General features: G+C 37.9%; 1 protein-coding gene and 1 long non-coding RNA gene across 4 annotated transcripts in view; both read left to right on the top strand.

The window, feature by feature from the left end:
• Window positions 1-20,046, top strand: part of AMMECR1L (AMMECR1 like) — a 32,583-nt gene that overhangs the window by 7,743 nt on the left and 4,794 nt on the right. For 2 of the 3 annotated variants that reach the window (XM_089509549.1, XM_089509548.1), the window contains 4 exons: window positions 15,196-15,306; window positions 16,584-16,698; window positions 17,970-18,060; window positions 19,593-19,689. In XM_089509549.1, coding sequence (XP_089365675.1) covers window positions 15,196-15,306; window positions 16,584-16,698; window positions 17,970-18,060; window positions 19,593-19,689 — 414 coding nt within the window. Of the gene's footprint in view, window positions 1-15,195; window positions 15,307-16,583; window positions 16,699-17,969; window positions 18,061-19,592; window positions 19,690-19,907; window positions 20,030-20,046 lie in introns of all 3 variants that reach the window. The other variant, XR_016280025.1, reaches the window with a different exon arrangement.
• Window positions 2,460-6,636, top strand: LOC149318371 (uncharacterized). Its single transcript, XR_016280026.1, has 4 exons — window positions 2,460-2,672; window positions 5,640-5,730; window positions 6,030-6,092; window positions 6,283-6,636. It is a non-coding gene; the product is annotated as an uncharacterized LOC149318371 (long non-coding RNA).

Raw genomic sequence — 20,046 nt, 5'->3', positions numbered from 1 at the left:
CATTGATATACCTGACATTTATTAAAAGGGAAACATAAAATAGTTCTCTTAAAGATATTGTAAGATAAAATTTCCTCTTTGAAAGTTCTGTTCCTTTTCTTGATATGGGGAGAATATTATGAGCAGTTTTCTCTTTGTTCTGTTTTCAAATAAGGGCATGAATATTTGTGAGATGTTTTCTCATTGTTCTATAGTTGAAAAAGGTGGATTTAAATCTGGGCTGCAAGAAGTTTTCAATTTCAATCAATATTAGGCAACCAAATACAGATTATTATAAAAACAAAAATCAGTAATAAGCTTTCAAACAATACAATAAAGGGTAACAGCACAGAGTTTAAAAATTCTGAAGAAATACATCAAAAATTGAAGTACACTATACAAATACAGTACTCACAAATAGATTTACTGAATCTACATTTCTTAAAGAAATAATCTCAATTCTCAGGGGCAATTTGGAGTTGAGCTGCTTTCACTGCAAATCTAGATACATTTACCAGCTCAAAAGTAACTGAACTAGACAGCAAATACACAATTTTATCTCTATCATTAAGTTTCGTGGAGCGTCACATAATTTATAAATATAACCTGTAACATACAGTGTCCTCAACCACAAATACAGAGCCGTTGTTCTCTGGAAATATGCTTATAGCTACTTTCCATAAAGTTTGTTTTTTATAGTCTGACAGTGCAAAGTTGTTAATGCTTTACAGGGGAAGGGTAAGATAATATCAGTGAAATATTTCCCTTCTCCATGTCATTTTTTTCATAAAAAATAATAAATCCAAAAATCAAGAAGATAATCTAGACAGCGTAAAGCTTCAATGTCAATCCTGACATAATATTCCTGCAACTGTTCTTTGAACGATTTGTAGGTTTGTTGTATGTCACTGTATACCAAAACTATAGGGTCAAAACCAAACTTCCTCAGGTATGCTTCATATCTTACTAAAATAAAATGTATTATTGTCATTACCCAAACTTCTGCCTGCATATAGTACGAAGTTATACCATGTGAGAGACCAAATAGCAGTCTTTAAAAATGGATTCTGTCTTGCCAGTAGCAGTTGTTTTTGTTTTTTGTTTTTTTAGCCCCATACTTAAGCCCCCATCTGCAGAGCAATCTTTTATAACAAAAACTCTTAATAGCTGGAACAACTGTTGCCTCTGTTGTCGCTTGGCTGCAAGAATCAAGAATGAAGCAAATATTTTTAAAAGTAGCTCAGCTATGATAGCATTGGACTCTTCCTTGAAGAATGGTAATTAACATCGCCTATCAATTTTTACTTTTATTTATGATTTTTAGATATTTTCATTCACTCCTAATACAGATTTCACTTCAGAATTTTGTTTAACAATCCTTTAGTGCAAGACTTAGGTAGATTCTTTGCCCAATCTTTTTTTTTTTAAAAAAAAGTCATACTTCTGAAAACATAGGACTTGCTGAGCCAACTATCAGTAGCTTTATATGGCTGAGCTTCTGAACTCTTTACAGGAAAAAATACTAAGATGATGAATGACTTTAAACTCTCCAGTACTCCTGACAATAGGGAGCTTGTTAGACTCAAAACAATTAGTAGAAGTAGCCATAATCGGTCACTTCTCCTGCACTGTTATGCAGACAGAACAGCCTTGTTTGGACAATCATATTTTTGGCTTCCTGGCCTGTGCACAAACCTTCTATCTTGTCCATATCACTTTTCTTTTCTGTTTTTGTAGCATGCCTAAATACGGTACAGAAGTCTTCAGTTAATCAGTTTCCTGTTCAGTTCAAATGTATATAGTTCAGCACAAACCAGGATCTTAAACCAACTTTCAACCAGGGGTTAAAATTCTGAATCTAGTAACCAGAGTTTCTTTGTTTGGGTGAAATAGAAAGCTGTATTAATTTGAGACTTATGAATTTCATTTCTGCATGGCAAAAAAGATTGAGGATAATGGCTACAAGCACTGGCACAAGACCTCTTAATATCCTGACTTATTAAGCCAAGACAAAGTCATTTGAACATGGCTAGAGGGAAAGGCAACTCAGCTGATCAGTCAGTTGAAGTGCAGTCTCTAGCTATGACACTGCATTACATTACATCATTAGGCTTATCAGGATTTGTGCATTTTGCCTCTATGTTAAGCAGAACAAATGATATACATGAATTGGCAGAAAAATTCCCAGGGGCATGTGCTTGTAAAATTATGGGGCTGGTGTTGCAAAATGATGACTTCTTACCTCCTATTGAAAGTTTGTAGGAAATTAACTATTTATGTTGGCATTAAATATGAGGGTTGGACAAGCTATAACTGTGTTTGAGACCAAGAAAGTCTAACTTTTTGTTAGATTGTTTAAGTATTTTGTAGCCCTACAGCTTGCTGTGACTTTTAATGTTAGGACAATGACATCTATATTCTTTGAGCCATGTCTCCATCTTGGCTCCCCTGATTTGCCATCCCTTCTCTTCCAGAGATTTGTGCCTGTGGAATTAGCACAGGAACTGAAAGTGGATGTGACCATGCTATCAGTTATGTTTACTTTTTGGGGTGTACAACCTAGCTGTGCATACTCCCACCCTTGTTGTGTGTGGGGGGGAAACAAAACTTTGGAATTGTGTGTCATAGCAACACAAGAACACAAGTGGGCATCATCAGAAAATGGCATCTTAAAGAGCAGGAGTTACCACAAGGTGGGTAACAATACTTCTTACCACCTAATATGTGTTCGTTTACCTGTCAGATTTTTTAGCAGTTAACTGAGGATAGATGCAGGAGTTAATTAAATTTTCATATGTGCTGTCTTCAAAACTTTCCATTATATGTTGGTTTAAAAACAAATTAAAAAGTACTGTGCCTAACTCTTAGAGCTTCCAGAACAGCAGTAGACAGCTGTGGTTCTCCGGGTGTTTGGGGGATGCAAGTTCACTAACACTTCACCATTGGCTAAGATGACTCAGACTGATGCAAATTGTAGACCAAATGCCTCTGGAGAACCACAGTTAGTTTGCTCCTGTTTGGGATTTTTGTAGTAAGAAGATTAGGACAGAGACTACCAATAAATAGGATCTGAACACATTCATCTGTGAAGTGTATAGTGCTGGAAGGGCCCTTTGTTGACACATTTCCCTAGTGTTCTATATGTATAGTTTATATCTTCTGTCAAAAAGTAGGCTTCTTCCTGTGGCAAGAGCCTGAATATTATAGTCAGTTCCTCATTATTGCCACTGGAGATAGGACAAAATGCATGGGAGTGCCAACAGAGATTAATATATTACTGTGTTAAACAATGTTGTGTGGCTTTCTGTTTCAAATGACAAAGACACCTTAAAGCAGGAAGATTAGACTATCTCATGGGCAACATAATATGTCAGTTGCCAGACTTGATCTATTTAATCTGTGCAACTAGCTTGGAACCACCCTGTCTTCTGCTTATGTTAAATATAAGGAAGCATTAAGGGCTAATATACATGGAGTTCAGCTTCACTAGTAGATTAAGGCACAAGGTTCATGTGAAGCCATGTTAATGTAGCATACTTCAGCCTCCCCCACTGAATCTCCTCCAGATGTTTAGACTAAATCTGCTAGCGTACCTGACCGTTGGCCATGATTGCCAGAAATGATGTGAGCTAGAAGTCCAAAACACCTGGAAAATACCAGGTTTGGAAGGACAGTATAGTTGGTGGTTTGGGTGCTTCCCTAGGAAGCATTCCTAGTTGCCGCAGAGGAAGCATTTCAGGGTTGGGATATGGTAAGGATATATTAAAGGAGCAGCATTTCCAGCGTATTACACATTCTGAGATGATTGCAGGTAATCATGCCACATTAGTATTTTAAGTAGATCTTCTAAATGACAGTTATCTACTTGTTCAAGGGTCAGGATTGTACTCCAGAAAATGCATAGGGCAATAGAGAGTGGAGGATTCAACTTCTGAGATGACTGATTTTTTAAACTGAAATATAAATCATGATTAAGATCAATACAAAATCTAATTAAAATTCTTCCTCATTGTGTAATTGATACATTTCCTGATGCATGCATATTGGTTGCTGTAATTGGTTTGTCAGTAAGGACTTACAGCAGCATTATCAGAGGCATTGATCAATCAACCCATTAATCTTTTTGCTATGAACGGTAATGGTTTCTAGAGCAAGGATGGACAACCTGTATATTGTATGCCTCTTCTGGCTGTTTTTCTAGTTAAAAAAACCCATCAACCTACATTTCTTGGTTAAAGCATAGTATGGAAAGTATGTGCCTTGTTGAACTAGGCTCCTGGAAACGTCCTGTGACAGATTCTCAAGGTGGGGAAAGATTGGCCTTCAGACACCATTTGCATGCTAGAGGCAATTGCAAATGAAGTGGTTTTCTGTTTGACAGGTGAATGTTTCTCTGCAAAATAGTAACTAAATATATCTGTCTTAACTCAGACATATTTAGAACTTGGGTGGTGAACATATTACAGTAAAGAACATGTGTAGTTCAAGGATCATAAAATAAGAGCGCAGGATCACCCGTGTTGGAAAATAATCCTGGTGAGATATCATATGCCATCTCCTCTGGTGTTTATGCTGATTTGGCAGTACCTTGGTCCAGAAAAAGCCTAAATATTAAATGCACTGTCACTCGTGTCTTATTCATAACATTTTATCTCAGTGGCTAGATTTTCCTTAAAGCTTGATATAATAGACAGGCCATGTTCCCATTTATTCAAGTGTCATGGAATTTCTTTGAGATTGTATGTGTATATCTTGACAGGTTTACCTGAGTCAAATTTAGATTCTGTGGTAATAGTACAATTGCTAGTAGAATAATAACCTCATTAGGACCAACTAAAATATCATAAAGAGAGTGAACAAGCTTTGGAGTTCCTCAGAGCTGTTCTTCATGCTGGATATTAAGCAAAAAGAAAAGGGGGAGGAGATATTGGTGGCTGTGAAAAGATGGGTACTGGCTGAAGTTGAATTGTTAAGAAGGCGCAGAGGAGCCTTCGCCTGCTTTCCTTGAAGACCTAGGATCCCATCCTGGGCAAAAGGCAGGATATAAATCCAATAAATAAAATAAATGAATCTGGAACATGCTTACTAGTGATTATAGAGATTTCACTGAATTTAGTAAGATATACTTCTGAGTAAACATTTTGTTCTGCACATAGAATTTACTTAGTGCAAAACATTTTGTGTGGGGTTTTGAACCAATGCATCCTGGTGTGAAGAAGTGTTGGCTATTCTTCTTTTGGAAATTTAAGAACAACCAGCACTGTTCCTTACTGAAATCAGAGATCTTTTTGCATTAGGCAAAGTCCGCTTTTACTATAAATGAAATTCTGCACTCTGGATGTAGGAGTTTGGGATTTGGCAGAATCCTCTGCATCAGGTGATGTTTGTGAAGTGCTTCTGTCAGTGAAAATATAGTGGCTTAATATCAGGGATATGCTGTCATATCCATAGTGATGATGGGATGAAATGGGGTGGTGACGAGAGTTACATCAAATTCTAAGTCCCAGGTAGGATCAGCTCTACCCAAACAATAGGACACAGAACACAGAATTTTATCTCCAATCTCATGTGATCTAATTGCATGTCAAGAGGAAGGGGGGAGTTGTCCCACCTGTCTATCACAGAACACACACAGGAACATCTAACACATGTTGTCTTAGAACCCTTGCAGGTTCATTGCCTCAAGATACAAACACTAAACAGCACTCCACTTGTACAACTGAGGATACAAGAATAAAGTGCATCATACAGGTAAGCAAAGGAAGGGGGGAACCTATGCTTCAAAGTACAGCTGATGCCAATATCTCTTCTCACTTGCAAAATATGAGAGCAGTGTCTTGATTAAACTGGATTGGTGAGGGTATCATTCCTTCCCCAGTAACTAAAAACAGTTTATCCCTTATAGAAAGAACAAGATTAAGCATGCACAGTACTCAAGGGTGAGGGGGCTGGCAAGTAAAAGGTGATTGACACTCCCACATGGAGGTAGTCCAGACACTTTTTCCATTGCTGCTGCTGGCCAGACACTTATGACCCATTCTGCCTTACAGGATTACAGCCTAGGCACATGGAACAGAACAAACACAGTGTACACAGACTCCATGAAGGAAGAGGTAGGCACCCATTTGGGATGGAGGCTGATGCAACAATACTGTGTAAACATCTAGACAATAAAACTCACTCAGTCCTCCTCTCACAGACACATACTATATATTTTTTATTTTTATTATATATATTTTTTGCAGAAACAATTCATTGCAACTGTGAACCATTACTTACCCTTTGTCTTTTGGGTTTCTACAGGCAGTTATCTAACTGATGCAACAGACAAGGTATTTTCTATTCCCAATGCCATGCAAACGTCAAGGCCAGAAGCTATGACAAGTATAGTTACTCAGCTTCCTCTTCCACTGGACTTCTTTGTCTTTGTTGAACAGCTGTGTAGCAGGTGAAAAGCAATGCCCACCATGAGGATGGAGCAAGAGCATCAGCAAACTGGTACTCTGTTCATCATGCAGCCTCGAAGTTACAGGTTGTGGCAGCATAATTTATAATCTATTCCATACCATATTTTTTATTTTGATAACTTGCCCCAGTTGCCTTGGATGGTACATACCAAAATAAATACTGAAATAATAAAACTACTGTTAATAAGTTTTCACTTTGTTGCTATTGTTTATTTGTCAGTGATGATGATGATGACAGCACATAGATATTCCCTTTCCAAGCATGGATATCTCAAAAGTCATGATACGCATCTGACTGGGAAGATAGAGAACTCAGCGTAACTTTCTAGAGCTCATTGTCTGTAGTGGTTCTATCCTCTAATGAGCTGAACTCCACAATTAATCACTGGTGACCTAACTACTGCTGTCATGGATGGAGCAGTCAGTTGTCACAGGAATGGAAGGGACAAAATTGAGAATAAGGTTTATCACAATGAGCAGTAGTACATACGTGTCATGATGTGGACGTCTACCAGTTCTATCTGCTGTGAAGCTACATCAACTTAGGAGTTCTTGTATGTATGACCTTACTGCTGTTCTGTACAGGTAGAATTCCTTATACATGAACCTTTTATGTTCTGGATGTAAATAGCCAGGCTTCAGCATGCATTTGTGGACATGTGCCCTGCGATATATTATTTCATGGTTGAAGTTATGGGGTTGTTTTTGTGGAATGTCAACTGTAGATTCTAGAGTCGCCTCTTCTTTATTTCTACCTCTGTCTTGACAAGGGCAGCCATAGAGAAAGACAGTTAGGCCTTGTTCCTAACATTTCCTGTAGTGTGGCTTGAATTTCTATAATCTGGTTCCCAAACGTTTACCCTATTAAGTGAGCCAGCGATGGTTGCTCCTGTAAGAATGCAGTTGTGAATTTCTTTGTTAATTGTACAAGTCCTGTCCTTTGTCTGGCTGTCAAACGTTTCCTTTTGCCATCCTCATTAAGCCTTGAGGCCCACATGCTCTTTGTATCCTTCCTCTATTGGTGCCGTATTCCTCTCTTGTCAGTCTATCTTACTTTATGCATAACAGTGGAAACAGGGTGGTTAGTGGAAGTGGTGACATGAGAGGATTCAAATCATTTAATGCCCTTCAGATATTTTAGACTGCAGCTCCTACCAACTGTACGCAACATGGCCAGTTGTGAGGGATTATGGCAGTTGAAGCCCATTGTACTTTAAAAGGATCAGACTGGAGGAAGCTAGTATAGTCTTGCTAAGTATTTCCTGTGTTTGTTATGATGGTTTATGCAGTTGATCATGTTATGAAGTCTTTCTATTACTAATACCAAACAATATTCGAAAAGGGTAGAATTCAGAGACATAGCCATGTTAGTCTGGAATATCAATCTGCAGTTTCTTTTACACAGTCTCAAAGGTTCCGTTTCATGCTTATATTCCAAAAGGGCTTTTTATAGAGCTGAGACAGCACCATTCATTTATATAGGAGACTAGTATCAGCAAATTAAGAGGGAACCAAGGTTTTCAAAAAGTACCCCCCAAAATGTTCTGAATGTGAGGAACCTGAGGGAAAAGGCACCCAGTGAGGACTGAGCATACTCAGTTAGCATTTGGGACCGGAGAATGACTAACATAGTATAATGCCAGTGGTGTAGAATATTGTGAAAGTAGGCATATCTGACTTTTTGGTGGCCCAAAGAGAAGAATTCCAGAGGAGATGTGTGTTACCTGGAAAGAGCATCCCAGAGTATCTGCTGTCAATTCAGCTAATAATGTTTTAGGATGCTGACTGTAGCTCTATTAGGGAATTGTCCTCATACTGAAGAGAGAAGACTTTTCTTTGCAGGTAGGCTCCCTTCATGTGTAGAGGGCAAAATGAATGAGGAGGGGTGGAGCTGCTGTACTTGTTCTTTTACTTCTTCTTGTGTGCAGAGCTTAAGCCTCAGAATGCCTAAAAAAAAGCTTAACTTGCACTGGCAGGAGTTATGTAGCAGCAAGTTAAGCAGCAGGAGGCTGCCAGTATAGCAGGACTGCATTGCCCAGCTCATGTGCAGTGGATCTTCTCCAATCCATTTTCAAACTGTTAAACTACAGGTAGGATTTTCCCCATGATGCCTGCCAAAATCCTCCCCACTCCCTGTTTTAATAATTTGCTTAACATTTTTGCCTATACAAATATTTCAGTGCACACAAATCTTGCTTGCTCCTTCTTTGATGCTTTAGTTCAGCCTAATAATGGTGTTATAGTTTTGGATTCTTTATGATTGAGCAATATTGCTATGTATTTTTATGCCAATATTACAGACAACATTATGGAAAGCAACTTCTTAAAAAGTATCCAGATTTTTCTCTTTTGAATTCTGTTGGCTTTTAGGAATTTTCAGATCACCCTATGAAGATTGAAGAGTCTCTGCTCAAATGCTATGAATATTCATTTAGAAAATCATAGCTTACCTTCCACTGAATTCCTTAAGTATTTTGGCAGCACAGTACCTAACAATCCCAGGAGTATGGGACACTTATTTTCTGTTGTGGCACAAATGGGTTTTGAAACTTAAGATTTACAAGGACCTGGTTAGTTCTTCAGGTAACACAGGGAGTCAGCTGGGATCACCTTCTTTCTATAGACTATAATTTAGTCTATAGATGAAATAAACTATTTTTATTTGATTGTGTTCTGCCTTCTTCCAAGGGTGGGGAGTACAAGAAGGCTTACAATATAATTTAAAAATTTCTAAATTTTTTCTATATATTTTATATATACATGGAAACTTTCAGTATATTTTGAGCTAGCCACATTTACTTAGTTCCATAATATTTATAGAGCTGTCACCTAACATTTACTGTTTTCTGATAAGTACTAAACAAGGTTTGATGGCAGAAAACATTCTGACATATTTGTGCTACATGACATCACAATCCCTGAAATTTGGATTCCATAGTCTTCCGCTTTTAAAATTGCGAGCTTGTGGTGCCTCCGTATACATTCAGTTGTTATTTTTGTGCTTGTTTGGGTTATGTTTTAAAGGTAGCAGAATTAGCCGATTTTTAATTCTGAAAGTAAAACTTATAAGCATAAATTGACTTTAAAAATAAAAACATCTTAAATGTTTTCAGAAGACACATAGAAGTAATAGACCAAATTTACTGTTCCAGTAGAAAGATGATGTAGGAACATTTTACTTTGAAGATAGACAAGTTAGCTACTTGGAATTTTAATTAGATTTTTCATGCTTGTGTTAATTTAGTAGCAGAAGAATATCATCTAATGGACTTAGACCCAGTGTTTCTAAGAACTTGGTTTAATTCCTTTAGTAAAACATTTTAAAATCATGGGTAATTAATGAAACTCCAGTGTTCTGAAGAAAGCCATTGTTGATTTTTATGAAAGAAATAGTAAATTATACGGCATATTTTTGCCAAATAGCATGTAAGAACAGATTATAAAATAGTTTGAAATGCCAGTTGGAAAAATGGGTAATTGAAAATTAATTATATGGATTAAAGACAAATTGCATCAATGTTACTTGCCATCCTTACAACATTGGCAGCCAATAGGTAAGGAAAGTGAGATGAAATGAAATAAAAGATTAGAATTAAAATTCAAATTGTACAGGGCATGAAACATGTCCTTGATCTGCTTGATTTTGCTCCCTCTAGATAGAAACTAGTGGAGTTGGGGTAAATTGATCCAGATTGGGGCAGGAGGGAGGACTTTTAACATTATACAGTGGACCCTTGTTATCTGCTGGGGTTTGGTTCCAAGAACCCCTGTGACTAACAAAATCCATGTATGCTCAAGTCCCATTAAATACAATGGCATAGCATAGTCCCTTATATAAAATGGGAAAATCAAGGTTTGATACTTGAAATTTATACTGTTTTTGAATATTTTCAAGCCATGGATGCTTGAATCTGTGTATAAAAAATCTGTGGATAAGGAGGGCCAACTGTATAGGAGTTTTTCTCCTGGGACAAATAAACATATTTTAAATTTTAATTTAATTTATATCCCACTTTTTTCCTATCACAGAATTTAAGTCAGCTTTGTTGCTATTGTGTGCCTTCAAGTCATTTCTGACTTATGATGACCCTAAGGTGAACCTGTCTCGGGGTTTTCTTGACAAAATTTGTTCAGAGGAGGTTTGCCATTTCTTTTCACGGAGGCTGAAGACTGACTTGCCCAAGGTCACCCACTGGGTTTCCATGCTTGAGCAGGGATTCAAGCCCTGGTCTCCAGAGTCATAATCCAGAATTCAAACCACTACACCACTCTGGCTCTTTCAGACTGCTTGCAACCATTTAAAACAAAGCACAACTAAACAAAAACATTAATACAAAAGCCTTTGAAAAATTAAGCCATTATCCTTTAAAAATTTTAAAAATAGTTTTAAAAACACTTTTAAAACATAATACACAGACACCCCACATCCAGTGAAAGCCTCCATCTGCTGCAACAGGCTTGCCTAAATAAAAAGGTCTTTGCTTGCCATGGGAAAGATAGCAAGGAGGGAACCAGCCAAAACTCAAATGAAAGAGAATTCCACAACTTGGGAACAGCCCCCAGGAAGACTTGAATAGGCATTACAGGAGGATAATTTGGATCAGGATCACAATTGAGGCAAGAGGGTGGAAGCCTTTTCTTGATGGTAGTTCCAGAATGGGTCTACTTCCCCATCAGTTTTGTCCTTCAATAAGGTTTCTGATAGTTCTATATGAAGAAAAGTAATAATGCCACTCTATTCTGCTTTGGTCAGGCCTCACCTAAAATACTGCATCCAATTCTAGGCACCAGAATTCAAAAAAGATGTTGACAAGCTGGAGCATGTCCAGAGGAGGGTGACTAAAATGGTGAAAGGTCTGAAACCATGCCTTATGAGGAGAGACTTAGGCCTGTTACAGACTGCCAAAATAAAGCTGCTTCGGGTCTCTTTGGAGGTATGCTGTTTAAATGATGCATGCATCCTAAGAATCCGGAAGCTGCACCAAAGCTGCACTCCAGTGCTTAAGAATGGAGTGTGGCTTTGGCGCGACCTCCGGACTCATAGGACCCATGCATCATTTAAACAGCATACCTCCAAAGAGACCCGAAGCAGCTTTATTTTGGCAGTCTGTAACAGGCCTTAGGGAGCTGGGTATGTTTAGCTTTGAAAAAAGAAGGTTAAGAGGTGACATGATTAAACATTTGAAAGTGTGTCATGTTGAGAATGCAAGCAAGCTTGTTTTCTGCTGCTCCAGAGAATAGGTCAAGGAATAATGGATGCAAGCCACAGGAAAAGAAATTCCACCTAAACATTAGGAAGAACTTGTTAACAGTAAGAGCTGTTTGACAGTGGAGCACACTCCCTCAGAGAGTGGTGGAGTCTGTTCCTTTGGAGGTTTTTAAAAAGAAGCTGGATGGCCATCTCTTGGGGATGCTTTGATTGTGAATTTCTGCAAGGCAGAATGGGGTTGGAGTGGATGTCCCTTGTGTTCTTTTCCAGCTCTATGATTCTATGGCATTCTTATAAGTGAACCAGCTATAATTTCTGTGCATATATTAAGTCAATTATTTTTTGTTTGTTTGCTTTCCTGTGCTATTCTGATTTGTTTGTGGCATGAAACATACTCTTATGTTTTGTCTTCCATATGGGATACCACCTGAGATCCTGCCCATACTGCTTTTTAATTTCTACTCAGTGGTGTCTAAATGAGGCAATTACTATCTGTGGCATTCTCAATGTTGTATTTACTGCATGCTCTCTCAAGCAGTCCCACACACTGCTTATAGTTGGCTCCTGTACATTCAGAGTTGGGACTGGGAATATTTTAATTCTTTGAGGTATATGTAAAATATGGAAGTAATGGTAGTTCTAGGACTGCCACCTGAGCCTGGAAAATACTGCCTTCAGCTTTGTGTATTGGGGCAAGGTAAGTAGGAAGATATTAGAACAAAGTTAAAAGATGGTATGATACTTTATTTGCTATGTTCATCCTGAGTGTGCCTAAGACTGCAACTATAATTAAGCTCAGAATAACATTGTGTATAAATAAATAAAACAAAATAGGATCAAACCTGGGGGGTTTGGCTCTGAAAGGCCACAGCCTTGGAGAAGATGACGAAGATGAGACAAATGAACATTGTATATTAGTTCCTTTCTCTTCATTTCACCTAAACATTAGGAATAACTTCCTCATGGTATAAACTGTCTAACAATGGAATAAACTGCCCCAGAAGGTGATGGACTATCCTTCATTTGCACTTGTCAGCAAAGGTTTGATGACCACCTCTTGGTAGTGCTTTACAGTTTGTGTAATGGGTTCCTGCATGTCAGGTGGTTGTACTCACTAGCCTTTGTAGTACTTTCCATCCTTGTAATTCTGTGTGAGAAAAGGAGTGTGCACACCACAAACATGGCAAATTCATTTTGATCAATTTGGACCAAGGTTTGGAAGGTTTATTGTATACAGCCCTCATGTTGCATTACAGTAATCTGTTCTGGAATTTGCCAGGGCAGGAATGACAATGTTCAGGTTTCTTTTTCTATACCATTCAGATTTGTAAAAGACCATGGCTGCTTCCTGTAAACCTAGTAGCAATGGTACGCCTGGATGTACCCCCAAAATCTTAGCTTAACAGGGAAGTGGGACTGTGAGAAGAAATGGGTGTTCTCATGTTCATGAACTAGCTGACTGGGTCATCTCCTGTACTTAGCTCTGTAACATGTGAATTATTCATTTGTATGTATTCCATTAATGATCTCATAACACTCATAATCTGAATCTGGTGAACTGGGGAATAAAGTAGTAGTAGGAGCATCAGCATACTTATAACACCAAACTCATAACTTCTGCAGTGCTTTCATTCACCTTCCTTTGAAAAGTATAGGAGGTAATAGTCTTGAATGATGTACAAGACAGCTGTTGTGGGAATGAATATCAGTCTCCCAGTATCACTACAAAGTGATACTCTAAGTCTGGAAAAGGATTAAGTAGACACTAAGTGGTCCAGGAGAATCAGTGGCATCATGCTGCCTTTTGGTCCTGGCTTAGGTTGTCTCATAGAGCAACCAAGGAAGCTTTTGCCCTATCCACAGCTAAAAACCAGACTGAATGGATCCAGATAATTGGCTTAATCCAAGAGTAACCTTAGTTGTTTTTCCCTGGCCCAGTACATGGCTCAAAAAGACAAATGAAGACAGTAGCTTATAAATTGCCAAAGGTTTCAAAATGGTTTCTTAAGAAAGGGAATTGCAACCACCAATTTAAAAGGAACTAAGGTTTGTTGTTGTTGTGTGTCTTCAAGATGTTTCCGACTTACAGTGGCCCTAAGGCACAATGTTTTCTGGAGGTGAGCGTGTGTGACTCTCCAAGGACACCCAGTGGGTTTCCATAGCTGGGCAGGGAATCAACCTTCTCGAGTCATAATCTTAACATTCAAACCACTACACCATGCTGGCTGTCAGCTAGGGTTTGCCTTTCCCTGAAATATGTGTTAGCCAGTATATTGACTAAGTCACCCAGTCTCCCCAGTTAGAAGACAGATTTCGCAAAGTCCTTGTCTGTACTCTTGAGCAACAGCAAGGATCATCGAATCAATTGTGGAAACTGTTGTATTAGTAACAATACTGATGAATTTCTAACTGATACTCTCAAGGATCTAGCTCAGTACATGACCTGTTGGGATGCATTTTAGTGCTTGACATCCAATGGTAGATAGGTTCATTATTTCTACACAAAAGTTTTAGTTCTGTAGCTGTTAGAGGCAAAGGGTGGCTGTGGGCTCACGTCAATCTCCCAAGGCTGTTCTTGCAGCCCTTAGCTCCTCCAGACTCTTCAGAGCAGTTTTTATCTAGACAAAATAAAAGGAGCTACTAGGAACATGGGTTCGCCTTTTAAATAGGTTGCAGGGGGTCCTGCACTTTTTAATGTATTTTTAAAAATGTTTTCTCATAAGCATAAGTGTACTTCGGGCCATTTCTGGTTTTGGTTTTTTAGCCTTTTGGTTAGTCTTTGTAGTCCCTGGAAGGAGGTGAAAGTTTGTCCATGGACCTGCTGTAGTTGTCTGTCTGTAATCACCAACCTACCAAAGTTATGTATACTTGTGTGTCTTTCTGTGTGTGAATTTCATAGAGTTTTCCTAAGCAAGGAATGCTCAGAGGTGGTTTTGCCAGTTCCTTGCTCAGGAATACAGCCTACAGCACCTGGTATTTGTTGGTAGTCTCCCATCCAAGTATTAGCCAGAACTGATCCTGCTTAGCTTCAAAGATCAGATGGGATCTGGTGCCTTTTAGAGTAATTAGGCTTCTCTCAGGTATACTTAGACTAACAGAAATAATCAGGTTTAAGCATACCTTTATAAATTTATTTATTTATTTATTTATTTATTTATTTATAAATAAAGGTTAATAATAATAATACCTAATTTATTCTGAATCATGTCCTTTGTAGTACAATGCATGTAAAATCTGAGCTTTAAATGTTTAGTCAGATGGAAGACTTGTAGAGTCTTAAATAAAGATAATTTGTTGATAAAATTAGCAAACATTTCAAGACTAGTTCTGACACAGAGCTGCTCCCAAAATTTATAAACTTTTAAAATAAGGAAGAATAAAACGAAGTTTGCAAAAAAGAAGAAAAATGTTGAATTGTGAAGGATTAGTTATGTAAAAGGAATCACGTGATGAGTGTTCGTTACAATAATTTTCTTTGGGCGTTGAATTTGCACATCAAGAATTATTTGAAGCTGGAGTTTTTGTGTTATGCATTTTCAGTCCACTCTTTGTGACATGGAAGACAGGGCGAGACAAGCGACTTCGGGGCTGCATTGGAACTTTCTCTGCCATGAACCTTCACTCAGGACTCAGGGAATACACATTAACCAGGTAAAAATACTTTCAGTGAGCTAACAGGAAACCAGTCATGGGACATTTCAAGTTGTCACTTCATATGTCTTATCTGTATCTTCCTGTCCTGCTGCCAGGACAGATTTTCTCAAAGGCTATCCAGAATTAAAATTGAATAATCCCTGCCTTAGCTAACCATCTCACATATAGTACTGTGGTCTCTAGATACATAGTACATTGCAATATTCTAATTTGGGACAGAAAAATAAGCTGCTTCTGGTTGGGTGATTTATTTTCCATGCTGGGGTTTCGGAGGCACTTTCATCTTGTAAATGTCTTGAATATGGGTAGATGGTGACATATGTAGATATAACGTGGTGTAAGGATGGTACTCTAATGGCAAGCAGCCATACCTTCAATAACTTCCTCAGTTGTTAAAGGGTTAATTAAAACCAGGGGGGCAGGAAGTGGGCATTACTAAAAACTTGCTTATAAATGGTGGAAGTGAAGGAAGGAGTTTTTTTTAGTTTTTTTCTGGTTAGGGGAAGTAACAGAAACTCTAAAAGAAATGAAACAGTATGTCAGTAGTCTCATTTTTTCTGGCTGGAGCAAAAAAAAGGCTCAAGGTTTGCTCTACTTCTATTTTCTTAGCCATATTTCTATTGGACTTCTCAAAGCAGTTTATTAAAACAATTAAAATTTACAATCACCGTATTTGTAAAAAATCAGTCCCAGTCTCAAGTTTAGTTTTGAAGAACAAGAGCAGCTTTCTGTTCAAAAATCGTGGCAGCATCTCAACAGTGTGCCAGGAAATTGATTTTTTTTAACTTACTGATAAATATATACAATGGAGGAAGGGTGGGGGAGAAAAAAAAGGAAACGTGGCAGTACTTTTAAGACGAAATGGTTTTTTATGTAACATGAGCTGTGATGGATATAAGCCCACTTTTCAGATACGGTGCAATTATTAATCTATGAAGGCATAAATAATTAGGCCAATATATATTTAGGAAACAGTCCACCCCATTTCAGTTATAGTATTCTGTGATCATTCTCTGCAGATACAGCAGAATACATATGCCTGGGGAAAACATTACAATGTCATCCTGTTTAATCATCATAATAGCCATAGGCAGAAATCTTAATAGCTCTCACTCAATCTGGTGTTCTGTTTAGATTTTGTTTCATTTTTAATACCACTAAATCCTACTTTGTTCTAAAGTGATGTCGTTTGTCCTGTGTCAATGTAAGCAAGTATGTGACTTAAATTTTATAAAACCTGTTTCAGGTTCTGTGTATGTTTATTCCCATTCTAGTGCACTTAAGGACAGCAGATTTCCACCCCTGACCCGTGAGGAGTTGCCTAAACTTTTCTGTTCTGTCTCCCTCCTTACTAATTTTGAGGATGCCACTGACTACTTGGACTGGGAGGTGAGAACAATTTTATTTCAGTGTCTACAAGATTGCTTCATACCATTTGGATGTGGATAACATGGCACTATGTCCATTTTATCACAGAAATAGATTGTGCTAATACAACTAGAAAATGAAGTTAGAAATAAAGCTTATGAAGAGATTGAGTAAACAGGATACACTGAGCACGGTGTCCACTGGGATTTGGTTCCAGGCTCCTCTGTGGATACCAAAATCTGTGGATGTTCAAGTCTCATTAAATTGTAAACCACTTAGACACTGCTTAGGCAGTATGAAGCGGTATATAAATGAAGCTTGTTTGTTTTTGAGGGGTTTTTTGTATGCAAACCAAGAAAACAGTACAGGACACCATATTTTACTAGTAGCACTTCAACGGTGATTGGGAGCAGTTATAGTTAAGAGAATGAGGAGACAATTATTAGACTTGGGTTCAAATCCTGCATACACCTATGAGAATAAATTCTGTTGAACACATGAGTACTTCTGAGTAATGTCCATAGGATTGCACTATTAATGTTGGCATATGAGAAGGGGCATATTTCCCAGCAGAGAAGGAGCCGAGTCTCCTTAACATTGGGTAGCTCCACCCACATGGTTCCTAATAGGCAGGGAGAGAAAAACAAAGGCCAGGGGCCTGACCCCGTCCCCCTGGGCGGAGCGAACCCTAGCAGCCTCAGTCCATGATCAGCTAAAGAATTAGGTCTTTCTAGCAATCTTGACATGGAGCACTCTCGCTTGGTAACAAAACACCAGCTAGTCCTGGTTATCATTATAATGTATACATAAATACATATACATATACATATACATATACATATATATATATATATATATATATTGTAATGTTAAAGATGCTTGGACCATCTCTGCTGGAAAGGGACGTATATCAGGTAAGTACCAACATTCCATTTTAGATCTTGAAAAATTCTGGCATACTGAAGCTATAGCTGATTAGGTATGCTTGGAAAAGCTGCTTCCATGGCCAGGAAAGAATTACCAATACTTGATGACATTAATCCAGGAAAGTCCTTAGTATATTACAAATCATTAGAGAAATCATTAGACTCATTAGAAAAGATAGTAAGGTTTGGTAGGAAGCCACAGCCCTGAGTTTGCAAGACCTGAGCAGGGCTGTTGAGGACAGGATGTTTCTCTGTTGGAGAGCTCTCTCGTTCACAGAGTTACCATAACAAATGCAGAAAACTGAGATCAAGCAAAGGCCTTTATTCAGGCATATCTCTCAGCCGGTTTTATATTTCTGTTGTTAGGTGGGAATCCATGGAATCAGAATTGAATTCATCAATGAGAAAGGTGTCAAACGCACAGCAACGTATTTACCTGAAGTTGCTAAGGAACAAGGTGGGTTTGAAATGAGTTGACCTTCCATTCTGAGCAAAACTAACTTAAGGTAAGGATTTTGGATTTACTTGTACAGATGCTGTGACTGCCACCTAAACTCTGTGATCACTTGAAGCTCAGTTACTCAGAAATCTATCTTTTAGAAGGCTCAAAATGTAGTGTTAGTTTCATATTTAATGTATGGTTTCCCTTAAGACTGATTATTGTTTTCTACATCTCTCTTTTCATAATTGTTTGGACTTTGGTGTTCTTCCTCCCCTTCCCCAGCCGCTGACTAAAAAGAACTCAAGACTAAATTCACTGACTGAATCTGAGGTTTTACCCTTCTGATGTTCTTCAGCATTGTATGTGGGTTTCCTCTTCAGCCTCACCTGATCACGCAGGCACAATATCAGATGATCCTTCCATGCTCCTTCAGCACTAAGTTCTCTGCTGCAAACATGGACAACAGTTGAAGAATGCAGCAGTTGCCACCACTGTAATTGTTTAAAACATTTATTCCACATTTCAGAGGATCATATTTCTTCTGCTCTTGGAAATTACTTGAAAGACCAAAGTATAATTCGTTAAATCAGGTCTTACATTAATAGGAAGTGGATTTAAATTTTGATTTCATATATAGTTGTCTTACTTAGAACATATAACTAACTTCATACTTACGTGTAAATAACTACTATAAGGCAGGCCTCTGCAGTATAGGGAGTCATGCGTTTTTATAAGTTTAAATAAACATACTAATATGAAAAAATACTGTAAGAATTGGATCTTTATATCTTAGAAATTAGTTTGGAATGCTCCCTTTTCATAACTGAATTGGAATAAATGTCCTGAGCCCAGAATTTTGTTTGTTGTTGACTGCTGTCAAGTTGACTTCAACTTATGTGACCCCATGAATAAGCGACCTCCAAGTCACCCTAACATCAACAGTTCTCAGGTCTTGCAGACTCAGGGCTGTGGCTTCCTTGATTGAGTGTATCCATTTGTAACACGGTCTTCTTCTTTTCCTGCTGCTTTCTACCTTACCAGGCATTATTGTCTTTTTTTAGTGAGTCATATCTTTTCATAATATGTCCAAGGTACAGCAGTCTCAGATCAGTCATTTTGGCTTCTACGAAGAGTTCAAGCCTGATATGCTCCAGGACCCATATATTGGTCTTTTTAGCAGTCCACAGTGCTTCAGCACCATATTTCCAATTATTTGATTTTCACTCTCCACAGAAATGGGAAATACAATGGCATGGACAATCCTAACTTTAGTATTCAATGGTATATTTACACTTCTGGATCTTGTTTAGTTCCTTCATAGCTGCCCTTCCAAGTTCTACTCATCTTCTGATTTCTTGACTACAGTTTCCATTCTGATTAATGACTGAGTCAATGTATACTTAATACCTATATTAATAATAATACTACTTAATACTTATATCTAATAACCTGTTGAGAATTTTTTTATCAGCAACTGTCCAGTAATCTGGAGTTGTTGTTTTTCTTGAAATAAATCTAATGTTTATATCACCATTATTTTTTAACAGATTGGGATCAGATTCAAACAATAGACTCCTTGCTCAGGAAAGGTGGTTTTAAGGCTCCAATTACCAATGACTTTAGGAAAACTATTAAACTCACCAGGTAAATTATATAATTTATTTACTATTATTAAAATTATTACTGCTTCTACTTCTGCTGCTAGAACATATTTTTAGGGGTTCTCTTCTCCCTATATGATTTTTTTTAAAGATCAGTTGATTTTGTGCTCCAGATACTGCAGTTTTCTGGTTCTCCACCATGGAAAAGGTTGAAGTGAAGTGATAAATATTGTGATAGTATTTTTTTTTTTCCACTCACAGGGACAGCATTTGTAAGTAACTGGCATCTAGACAGACAAACAGAAATAATTTAGTGATTTTGAAACAGGAACCAATAAACACCATCTGAATGAATCTACTTACAGGTTGAGAACGCCTCTGGGGTAAACAAACTTTTCCA

The sequence above is a fragment of the Sceloporus occidentalis genome, unplaced genomic scaffold (assembly GCF_023333645.1).
Source record: "Sceloporus occidentalis isolate IW3139 unplaced genomic scaffold, rSceOcc1.0.p SCAF_2, whole genome shotgun sequence".
Classification (NCBI taxonomy): Eukaryota; Metazoa; Chordata; class Lepidosauria; order Squamata; family Phrynosomatidae; genus Sceloporus; species Sceloporus occidentalis.
This window is presented reverse-complemented; position numbering and strand designations above follow the sequence as displayed.